This window comes from Astatotilapia calliptera, chromosome 7 (genome assembly GCF_964374335.1).
Source record: "Astatotilapia calliptera chromosome 7, fAstCal68.1, whole genome shotgun sequence".
NCBI classification, from domain to species: domain Eukaryota; kingdom Metazoa; phylum Chordata; class Actinopteri; order Cichliformes; family Cichlidae; genus Astatotilapia; species Astatotilapia calliptera.
Window position 1 is genome coordinate 4,215,224 of NC_137428.1, and position 12,283 is coordinate 4,227,506.

At 39.7% G+C, this 12,283-nt stretch overlaps 1 protein-coding gene across 1 annotated transcript in view; it reads left to right on the forward strand.

Annotated features, from left to right (window-relative positions):
- znrf1 (zinc and ring finger 1) overlaps window positions 1-6,576 on the forward strand; it is a 63,821-nt gene extending 57,245 nt beyond the window's left edge. Inside the window, exons 3-5 of the mRNA XM_026172571.2 lie at window positions 1,001-1,106; window positions 3,628-3,719; window positions 3,903-6,576. Of these exons, the coding sequence (XP_026028356.2) occupies window positions 1,001-1,106; window positions 3,628-3,685 (164 nt within the window). The 3' untranslated portion in view covers window positions 3,686-3,719; window positions 3,903-6,576. The remainder of the gene's footprint in view (window positions 1-1,000; window positions 1,107-3,627; window positions 3,720-3,902) is intronic.
- Window positions 6,577-12,283: the final 5,707 nt, after the last annotated feature.

Consider the following 12,283-nt stretch of genomic DNA (forward strand, 5'->3'; position numbering starts at 1 on the left):
GTTGCTAATTGATGCACCACAATGAACTGGTTTTGAAACCTTTACAATAATAAGTTCTATTTGGCATCGTGTTGGGTTTATGGAACTGAAAACAGGGGGTGGAGGGCAGAGTTATTGGCTAGTGCTAGCGACTTTTTAAAACTAAGATTAAAAAAAAGAAAAAAAGAAATCACCATCTACAGTTTCTGAAGGGGAATATATTGCTGTATTTTGTTGTACCAGACTGTAAAGTTGGGTGTGTAACAGGAGTGACTTGATGTTACAACCAGCCTCAGCTGTCCATAAGAATAATAACATTTTTTGCCACATGTGGATTGGCTTATTTTTTGGCTCAGAGGTTGTAGCTTACATAAATACCCATGATAATAATCCATTTAATTTATATAAAAGTTTATTTTAGTCTATGGGTCTATGGGGTTCACTTAATCATTTGTAGTAAGCCTCAAGTGGCCATTTAAGGAACTGCAGTTTTTGGCACTTTGTTTTTATGGTTATTTATTTATTTTCATCACAGGAAATATGATCTTGACAGTTCTAATATTTGTCCAATATTTCAGTGCACCCCTACTTTTGTTTATGAGAAACCAGCACAGAGTTTCTTTAATGTTAGACAGAAACACTCTAAAAGTGAAGCCAGGTTTTCAGGGAATATGAATATGATCATACACTGTGGATGAAAGAACCATTCTGCATTGCTGGGTTACGCTGTATATTAGCATGAAAGCAGAATCTCAGCACTCGTTAAGCAGATTGAAGAAATCAATCCAGTTCCACAAGGAGAAACAGACTCGAAGCTCCTGATTCATCTCCAAACTCCTTCTCGTGCATGTTCACTGCTGCACGGAGCGAACGGTAACCACTAAGCTGTGTCTGCTGTGTGCGATGCACCAATCTGCTCCCCCCACTGCTCTCTACTGTGTTTGATATGCTCTGAAATGTTTTTGGTGCATACTGATTCGTCTTCTGCTGTGTGTGTGTCTGTGTGCGGCTGCCACCTCAGATGATGTGTTGGCGAGGGATGCCGGTGAGTGTGTGATATGTCTAGAGGAACTGCAGCAAGGGGACACCATAGCCAGACTGCCGTGCCTCTGCATCTACCACAAAAGGTGAATGACACACACACACACACACACACACACACACACACACATTTGAATCACTGCCCGTTATATAATTTTGCACTTCTTCTAATTAAATCGACTTACAGCATCTCGATAAAGGCATTCCTTAATGATGGACGGGTCCTGTGCCTTTGATTTAAAGGTTATTCATATTATACTATTGAATGATAGCATATCTAAACACTGATATATCACTGTCACATTATCTGGATGGCTTGAGATGATTACCACATACGAATGGAAAAGCCTTATGCAACTGCCTATTGATCCCTAGAAGTCCCAAAAGTCCCGGGTTCACTGAGTTTGTCACCGTAATGTAATCAGAATTATATTTTCAAAATAAAGGTGGCTATATAGTATATTACCCAGGAGAAGTACTCCGTCCATACATTTTCTACCAGCAGTGTAAGCAGAGAGCAACTCCTAAATGAAACTAAAGAACCGTTCTGAGAATCGTGTTTTGTTTCTTTTATTTTCTCTGTTTGTTTGTGTTGTTCCTCCCAGGAGAATATCCTCCATCATGACCTTAATAATTTTTACATTATATTGAGCTCATTTGTCATAAAGTTAAGCTAAACGCCTGCAAGTTTTTGCGTGTGTTTAGTAAATAACTGCAAGGCTGTAACTCATCATTAGCCAGCCATTAGACCCTAAAGCCCAAATTTACATGTCTGAATTGTTTTCTTGCGTCTAAGAGTTAAAAACTTTTATAATGCAGCTCAGCATAACTTCCAGAAAAGAAAAAAAAAACATTTGTTATTAATGACATCATTAAGTGAACTGCATTTACCATCTTCTTACACACATTAGCTTGTGCTCACACAGTTTATATAAGCTAGCACTGGGATCAGGTATACATTAGACTCCGGGTCAGTAAGTAAGCTGCTCAAAAAAATGAGTCTCACCTGCTTCTAGACATAAAAGCCCAGACTTTTGATTTTTATAAATAAGGTACTGACAATTCAAACAAGTAAAACAACATCTTAGCTTTTCTTACAGGGAAGCCTGTTTTTTCCATATGATGCATGCTGACTACGCAGTCATGGATTTACAACTGGATGCACTCTGATGATAGTGCCTTTTTCCAACCAATACCTCCAACAGATGTTTGAAGCGTAGCAAATGAAAAACAGAAACTACATATATATATATATATATATAAAAGAGGCATATCCAGGTGTCAAAACTGAAGCTAAAGGAAAAGAGCGGTAAACTAAGTTAACTACGTTTCTTTTCTTTATTGGCCAGCAGGGGGCGACTGCTGTGGTTCCAAAAAGACTTCTGGTTGTATAGAAGTAATAAAAAGGAGTTTCATCCAGCGTATGCTCATCGCTCAACAACTAATCACTCAGAAATTGTTAGCCAATGAGAGTGCAGTTTCACAGTTAGCTCCACCCCTGCCTCGTAGTGTCCTGTGTCGAAACACCGAGACGCAGCAGCAAAAACACTCTCCCCAAGGTTTCGCAATAAGAGTAATCATCATTCATACTGTGGATGATGGGCGCTGTTTGCTTTGTGATTGTGATCAAAATGTCACATGGGGCACATTTACTCACAGAATTTTCACTTTTAGCCTCTGAATTTATATATCTGGGGCACAGCTCCACAGGGCCACATTGATTCTGAAGTATCGTTTTGAAAACAGAAGTCAGTCATTTTAAGACAGCAATGCAATATATCAGTTTATTTTATTTTCCTTACTTTTCTCTCAAATCAAGTTTTTCCAGCAAATTATGTTTTTCAGTTCCAGCTTATATGTGACGTGTGTTAAAAACAGTGAATATTACCAATATGGTGTAAGTACGGTGTTTTGTTGAAAAATTCATACCTGTGTTACTGTTATAGCTGTTACCCTTCAAGTGTTGGATTCATATGCTCCTAAATGTTACATAAATCATCTTTTTCCTTCACTGTAGTAATTTTTAAAAAGGTACCATGCTTATATAAAATCCTGGTAAAATGCTTGGAGCTGCTTTGCAAAACAGCTGCTTTTTTTGGTTATTAAAAAACATTTTGATGGTTGCACCTCATGTATTTCTACTTGTAATGTAGCATTTTATACTTTACGGTGCTTAAATTGCTGCTTAAAACAAAAGATGTCCTTCCACCCACACACAGACTTATGGGGTGTTTTATTGCAAACTTTTCCATAAACACAGCGAGAATGTAAAATGTTACAAGTTGAGAAATAATGCACATTAGTGCCGCTCTTGTGTTCCCCCCTGGGTCTCGTTTACAGTATAAGTTGCATGTTGTGTATGTATTGCTAATGTGGGAGGATAGGGAGGCCTTCCAACATGCCTACGTGTTACTTTAGCAACAACCCTCTGTAGTATTGAATCCATCTTAGACTGCAGTATAATTCAATTGTGTTCTTATGAGCTCTCAACGCTTAATCAAATTTCTATTTTTATCAGCTGCATAGATCAAGTAATCGCACTAAGTTCACTCTGTGTTTGTAGCTGCATTCAGGACGCGGCGTCATGCCTTCTGTTTGTTTCTGCAGCTGTATAGACTCATGGTTTGAGATCAATCGGTCCTGCCCTGAACACCCCTCTGACTGACTGACCACCGGGCCCACTCTGAATACTGTTCAAGGTAAGAAACACACTCAGAAGGCCAAATATTACAGACGAAATGTGTGTACAGTGTGCAAAAGAGCCAGTGTTGTCTTTTTACTGCTGCTTAAATGGTGGATTTGATCAGGACAGACTGAAAATGAGGCATACATACCAAAGAGTAAAATCTCTTTCTGTTTCTTGACCTTCTTGTCTGTTACAGGACATCTCGTGGTCCTGCCGGGGATATCTGGACACAGGCGTAACCAAATCTGGTGAAACAATCAAAGTGATCAACACTTACGTATCCTGACAGAATCCATCATCCTACCAAAATAATTACTCCTTGAGAACTGAACCAAAAGAAAAAAAAAAGCGTAACTGTCGAACCATCGTTCACTCCCTCCATCTTACATCTGCTGATGATACTGCTGAGAACCCACCACCCTTCCTTTCATCCTTCGCACCTCTTCAAGCTAACAGAGTCCCTTAAAGGGCTTAGTTGGCCTCAGCTCCCCTTCTGACTCAACCGCGGCCAGCTGCTTCCCTGACACGCTCAGGTCCTCGCAGGCCTTACATCACATCTTTGGATTCAGGCTTGTCAGTTACTTGTGTCCAGCCCTCCCATGGCCTTAACTCGGAAGAGGAGTGGAAGCAGAGCGGAGGAAGGAAGAAGGAAGGGAACCAGTGATATGGAAGGAGGAGGAGAAGGAGAAAACCGGCAAATGGATGATTGTTGAGCTGCAGGAGCTCGCTATGAGAAAAAGACTTGTACATTAGTGGGTGGGCCTCTTATCTCAATAGGACGTCAACTTGGTGATGTCCTATCATAACAGACTGGCTCCCAGTGTGCTCTTTTCTCATAGTTCCTGCCTCAGTTCTGCACTCTTCCTCACCAATATGACTCAAATAATTAATTTAAAGTCTCCGCAGTGCTATTTAGATGTGGTTCACGCATACCTGGGCGGGCAGAAAGAGTCAAAAGTGTCAAACTGGGACGTCAGCTTGTCTTGTATGTATGGGTTGGTAAGAGGGACTGGGGGCTTGGTGGAAAGGAGCAGTCCTGACTGGGAGGCCAGAAGGAGCCAGCGATGTAGTTTATGCTCCTACTGTGTGATATGTGTGTTTGGGATGCTCCACTGTCAGGCTTCACCTGGTATGTGTATGTACACTATGTGGGTGTGTGTGTATGCGTGGACTGGTGACAATGTAGCTTTTGCTGAAGCCTTGTGTGTGTGTGTGTGTGTGTGTGTGTGTGTGTGTGTGTGTGTGTGTGAGTGAGTGAGTGAGGCAGCATGAAAGGTTATCGTAGAGGGCTGACTGAGACAGTGCCGTGTGTGTTTTGAAATGTTTACAGTGTAGCTGTCCATGTTCCCCGTGTGTGCGACTGGCAGTCCTCCCTTTACTTTGCTGATGTTTACAGCTACAGAGAAGCGACATGACATATTGTAAATTTCACTTGTAACCTCTCTCGGCTCTTTCTTTTAAGATCTGCCAGATTTTTCATGTGATCATGATTAGTCATTTTCTTGTGAGAGCCTCGAGTAAGAGCCAGTGTGAATGAGTGTCTCTGTGCATATGACTGTTTGCATGGAAGGATTTCTGAACAGGCCCACTGGGCACAGCACCAAGGCCCAAGGAGTCAGATAACCCCGGTCCAGAGTCTGTCTTTTCTTGCTAATAAATAATAAGAGGACTTGAAAATACTCAAAAAGACCCAAACAATTTGAAAATGGAACAAATAAATAAAAAGAAACTGAAAATATTCTAAAACCAGCTCCAAAGAAATTTGAAAAGATCCAAATCAGAGACCCACAGCTACCTAAAACAGCTACAGACAGACTCGACTGACTCAAAACAGCAACAAAGAGACTTAAAATGATTTAAAACTGCTGCAAAGACACTTAAACTAACTTCAGTGGCTACCAAATGACTGAAAACAACTACAAAGAGACACTAATGATTCAAAAATGACGTAGAAAGATTCAAAAATAACTCAAAACAACAGCCACGACTACCAAAGGGACTCAAAATGACCTGAAACAGCCACAGACAGATTAATGACACAAGAAAAAACAACTACAGACGCATAATAATTTATAATACTCAAAATGACTCAAATGAATCAAAACAGTTAGAATTTTTTTTAAATGGGCTCAAAATGTCTACTGAGAGACTAGAATGACTTCCAAACAGCCAAAAATTGACTCTAAATAATTTAAAACTGCAACATGGACATTCATAATCAATTAAATCAAAGAAATTCATAATTCCACAAAAACAAATGAAAATCAGAATTTCTAAAACAATTTAAAATGATGTAAAAAAAACCCCCAAGAATTTTAAAGAAATAAAAAAAGGACCAGGTAGAGAAATAAATGGACACAATGGAGGAACAAACGCAGAAGCACCCTGAAGACGAGCAGAGGTGGACAACAGCGATGACCGTGTCAGTTAAAGTCTTTTGTCGTTTCTTTGTGTCTTCCTTGGTGGAGGCCTTTTACAAGCCTGTGCCCGCGGGCCTGTTGGCTCACGATCCATCCATGACTGTTCGTGCATGTGTGCTTGCAACTGAAAAGGCGCCTCTTGGTCTTTGCGACTGTCGGTTCCCCACATTGTATTTCTGCTAGAGCAGGTCTGGCTGTCTGCGACGGGAGACGTGAGCCACTCAGACCCTTAAAAGGACTCTGTAGTCCCACTGTGGAGCCGCTGAACGGGGCTTATTTATTCATTTGTTCATATTTAACAATATTTGTTTAATATTCCAGTCATGTGGGGTGTTACTCACTCTTCAGAATGCCAAGAGCTGATGTGTGAAGACTACTACGAATCAACATACAAACTGCATTTACAAAGCTACTGTAAACAAATGGTGGAATAAATTGTGCTAGATGACAGACCATTTTCAGCTTTCATTCTGTGACCCAGATTCAACTTCTCCAGCAGGAGAAGTGGGTTTCATGGTCAACCTGCATGTGTTTTACTGGGACATGGTGTTGTTGCTGATCCCTTCAGGATAACACTCTTACATCGCTCAGAAATGTTCAGCACACAACCCCCCCCCCCCCCCCCCCGCCCTTCCAGGAGTTATTTTAGGACTGAATGCGAGGTATCTGCTTTCAACCTATTTCACTCTGTCATTTAACATTTAACAACATTTCCCAGAACCCAATCTGATAGTTTCCAGAGAGAAAACATTTAAAAGGCAATGAGTATGGGGTAAGAGTTTAAAATCTTTGTTTGTGCATTAGACTGCCTGAGTCATGAAGCCTGCAGGTCAAGAATAATGAGATAGGATTAGTAACTAACAATAAATCAACACTACGAGGTCTAATTTCATGCTGAGAAGTCAAACCCTAAACCTAACTATGTTGTAAATATAAACAACAGTTTATGAAACACTTTTTACATACATTTTTTCTTTTAGTTGCCACGACTTGCAGGAACAATTTCCAAAAGCCCCAAATTACATATTCTGATACCACAGGATTAGCATCAAGGGCTTTACTTTACTAGCCAGATAATGAAAACCACTGAAAACAGACAAATCCTTCATTTCCAGCCTGAACATAGAGGTGGTTCAAAACAGCAAGCCCAAATGTGTGTGTCAATAAAGTTTTAAATCAGTTCTGATTGACACATGTAGACACTGCAAGAAGCCCAAGATGGAAAAAGAGGCACAAAACAACAAGGAAGCTCAAGCAAAATGAAAGCTAATCTATATATCAAGGGAATATCAGAGCATGCAAGCACGGGACAACAAATAACCCACAATTCCATGCACATGTGCTGCACACCGATCAAGGCTGTCAAAGTCTAACGTCGGTAATAATCTGAGTGTTTAAATATATATGTATTTTTTTTCTACACCTAATATACTTTTCGAATTTGTAAAGAATTTCTTGGTGTATCTCAAATGAAGATGGGTTGAAATATTCACAGGTCTCCAGTTGGCAGCATAACTCAAGAAGTCAGTTTACATACTGTCGAGTGTGCCCAAAAGGACACTTACCACAGTTTATTTACACAAATGCATGGCGGGAAACATACTGAGCATGTTGCATAGTGCGGGATGTCAGCAGATGACTTTACAGAAACACAAAAAGAGCGCTAGTAGCTGCAAAACAGCTGCAAAGACACAAAAGACCAAAAATAACAATGAAAAAAGATCTGAAAGGAGCAGGAAAATGAACACAAATGGCCTGTATTTGTATAGCGCTTTTCTAGTCCTAAGGACCCCAAAGTGCTTTACACATCCAGTCATCCACCCATTCACACACTGGTGATAGCAAGCGACGTTGTAGCCACAGCCACCCTGGGGCGCACTGACAGAGCCGAGGCTGCCTGGCGCCACCGGGCCCTCTGACCACCACCAGTAGGCAACGGGTGAAGTGTCTTGCCCAAGGACACAACGACCGAGACTGTCCAAGCCGGGGCGAACTCCCAACTCTTGAGCCACGATCGCCCACAAGTAAACGCAAAGCAATTAACAGAAAGAAAAGCCCCTCTCAGGCTTCATCAGTTTGTTAAAGTGATGACACTTTGTCATGCAGACTCTTTGACTGGTGAGACATGACAGAATAAAACAGTACTTGTGCGATATTATGTAATATACATCAGTACACAAAATTTTCTTTTCTTGTCTTGCAATATTTTGACAGCTTTTTCATTTAAGAAGGCAACTTCCAGTATGTAGTCATGGAAACAGGTCCATATGCACTTGAGCAGACCTTAAATGGGTCAGGCAGATGTTCCACTGCAGGTTAAAAACTGCGACATACTGAACTTGCCACTGCTGTGCTGTTTGCATAACTGCATACTGCTCACTTCCTTTTGGAGACAGTCATGGGTCTGCTGCTGGATGATTCACCTGAAACACTTCTAGATGCAACCTGGAGCAACAAACTGATTGTCAGAGTCTTTCTGTCTTCATCACGGAAAGTCTGTGTCAGAAACGTATGATTCAGTCTGACATAGACGTTTCACTGCAGAGGAAATAAATGAGGTAAATTTGAACATATGTGAAAGCTTGGAAACATTAGTGTGGCCCCCTCCCAGCAATAAAAGGTATGTGAACTTTTGCACTACTTTTTTACACAGCGTTAAACAGGTAAACACATCCTGAAAAACAATAAATCAATCAAAACATGCATGCATGCATATTCAGACTTGATCCTGTGAACAGAAAAATAAATGGGCATCTTTGAGCCTTACATGAGATTATTTTGGGCAAAGTTAAACTATTTTTGATAGTTGCAGCACATAAAAGAAAGAGAAGAGCTGGCAGCGCCACGTGGGAGGCTTACATGTCTGCCTATTTACAGCTCCACCTCAGCTCCTAGAGTCCTTCCTCTTTATAGGGTTAAAATCCAAAAAACATAATTAATATTAGATATTTAAATTGCAGGCTGAAGCAGTTTTACTGTGTCATTTAAAGTGGAAAAAATGATTACTATATAATTCTTTTACAGCCATTTGTGGGAAGGTGGCATTATTTTCATTAGGATTTTTTTTCTCTGACACTGTTGAAAAAATAAGAATGCATGAAAATCAATGCTGCCAATCATTGACCCAGCTTAGGACCTGATAAAATTAATTGGATCATTTACTCCTTAAAATGTATTTTATGGAGATTACTTTTGGTTTGTTGTTGTTTTTTTTGATAAAAATTAGTGGAGCTATGTAAACATACTGGCCTTTAAAGGGTTAAAATCACAAAACATATGATTAAATACAAATAATATTTGATATTTATGTTTCAGGCTGAAGTAGTTTTAAACACCGAGTCATTTAAAGTGGAAAAAATATGACTTTATAAGAATTTTTACAGCAGTTTCTGAGAAGGTGGCATTTTTATCCTCGGGGTAAAAAGAGCTGGGATTTTGGGATTTTTAAGGTTGACAACAGGATCCTAAACTACGCTGACTCTATAAATAACTAAAGTCCTGCCAAAACCAAACAAAAAAAAAAAACCTTGCTAATAACCTAATTAGCAGCTGTGTGTAGTTAGTAGAAATGTACAGTTCAAAATGTAAACGAACAAGTCAGTGCTACCTAAAGGTGCGAACAACATTAACAACTGCAAATTTGATAAAGACATCACAAAATATGTCAGTTTTATGCTGTTTTTTCTGTTGCCTTTCCAAATGTACACATGTTAGCAAAGTTTCCTCTACAGCATGTGGGGATTATATCATTTTATATCATTTTATATCAGGTTGATTCTTTTACATCTTTTTATTTAGCTTTGAGCAGTGTCATTTGATTAAACATTTATTCCATTTATTAAACATACAGTTTCAATCAGTTTCAATCTTGTTTTTCAGTTTCATAATGTCCATCAAAGTGTTCCAGGTTCACAGCCGGTGCGCTCTCACTCATATGTAAAGTAATGCCATTTTGTGAAAGTTGCCAGCATGTCTCAGGGCCTCAGGATGTCCAGGCTGTGACTCACTGGATTGGGGTATTACTGATACTGGGCTGTCACTTTCAGCTGGTCACCAGTGGTTATTTTATGCCAAACCACGGTCCTTCTAAACCACATGCAGACACAAATTACTGAAGCAAGAAGATGTAAAAAACCAGAGACATCTTGTGCACAGTGCTGAGATGCAGGTGGCATGTGACAAAATACAGTGTGATGTACTGGGTTTAGAATTTATGGCAAATTTTTAACATTTGCCAGGTTTGTGTGGGTCACTTATATCAGGGTTAGGGGTGGGAGTGAGCTTAGGTTAACATCCATCTTGTTTTAAGGAACTTTTGCCTGTTTGCTTGAAAAAACTTACGGCAGCAGAACTGCAGGACCAAAATGTCTTCATGGTACTGTCTGGAAAGCAAATCTTAACCCTAACCTTAATGCTGAGTTCAAGCACCTCTCCTGTATAATACGTTTTGGTTAATTCTGGGTAGAATCATGTTACTTTGCGTAGACACAGGACCTCTGAAGGGTTCCTGAAGAGTTTGGCACTGAGACACTGACAGATGATGCTTTGGGTCATGTGGGTTGTGGGCTTCTCCATGGATCTGACTTGTTCACGCGCACCCTTCAGATTCTGGATCAGATTAGGAGTTTGGAGGCCAGCTGAAAGACTTTAGGCTGTTTCCCTGCAGCCATTCCTGGGCAGGTTTGCGGTGTAGTGGGGATACACTGTCATGCTGTCCGAGGCAGCTGCCATCAGGGAGCACCACTGGGGAGGAGTGTGCTTGGTCTGCAGCTATGTTGGGTGTGTGGTACATGTTGGTTAGGAGTCAAAACACCATTCATATCATGCCAGAAGTTTATCCCAGCCAAAAATTACATAATAATGACACAAAAATCCTCAAGTTATTTATTTGTGACTTTAACTCTGTTCCTGATTTGAGTAATACTTCACCTGTCAGTGTTTACGTGCTCACCAAATCAACCAGAAGTTTTTGTTGGGTTTTTTTTTTGCAGGAATTCCATTCCATATTTTACTCAAGAGTTTCTTCTGGAGCACCCACATTGTGTCACAATGCCTAATGCAGTGTTAGCGGAAAGTGCTACGAACTTCAGCACAAAGTGTTCAATCCCACTTGCGTGTTTTTCTAATATTAGAGCACTTGCGGTCATAATGTGGTTATGATGCCTCATGAGCGCCACTTCAAATAAAGTGTTGCAGGCCTGTTAGTGCTGAGATCATCCCTTCTGCTTATTATGGCCATGATGCATGGAGGGATTTCAGGAGAAGATTTTAACTTCAGCATTATGATGCATGGAACACAGAAAACCAACTAATAATAATAACTGCAGCTATTATTGCCTGTTTATGGGACACACAGTGTTCTCAGTCTATCATAGCCTGCAGCTAACAGAGGGGGATGATGTTTTGTGGAAATTAGTCAGTTTCTCACAGTGAAAAGTCCCTGCTGGCTCAGCTCAAACAAACGAAGATAGTACCTTCATTCACTACTGCTGCATTTTATTTAAATTAATGACTTATTTTACATTCTGAGCATTTGAATAATCACGTTTATTGTGGATACTAGCATGACTCATGACTTTGGTGTGCAGTATGCACATCCAAGGCAAACTGAAGGTACCCTTACTGAATGGAGAGAAGGAAGATTACTGAATAGACTTGCTGCAATTTTTCTTTTATAAACTCATCAATGTCATCAAGAGATATATAAAGAAGGTCAGAGGGAAGACAAGTTTGAAGTATGCTAATTTCACTTTTAAGTGTGCTTCACAGAAAACTTAGTGTTAACTTGGCATTCATAGTTTAAGATACTTATCTTCTTTTTACAATTGTAGATGTAATTATTACAATTGCAATCATTACAGCAAAACATTCTTACAACCTGATACAAGGTGACTTTACATTTTTAATGGTTACATTCTGACCTCTAATGGCTGAAATTGTAATTACAGATTGCTTTTTATGGACAAATTTTTTTATGCTTTTCTTTGAATGAACAACTTGTATTATAATAAGGGCTAAGCCTGTAATTTGTCCTTACATAATTTGAAAATGAAATTCAGCACGTTTAAAAAAAATCAAAAACACAAAAAACAAAAAAAGAAGAGAAAAATAATCGATAACTGATTTTCGTTTGATTTTCACTAGCAATCGATTGCTC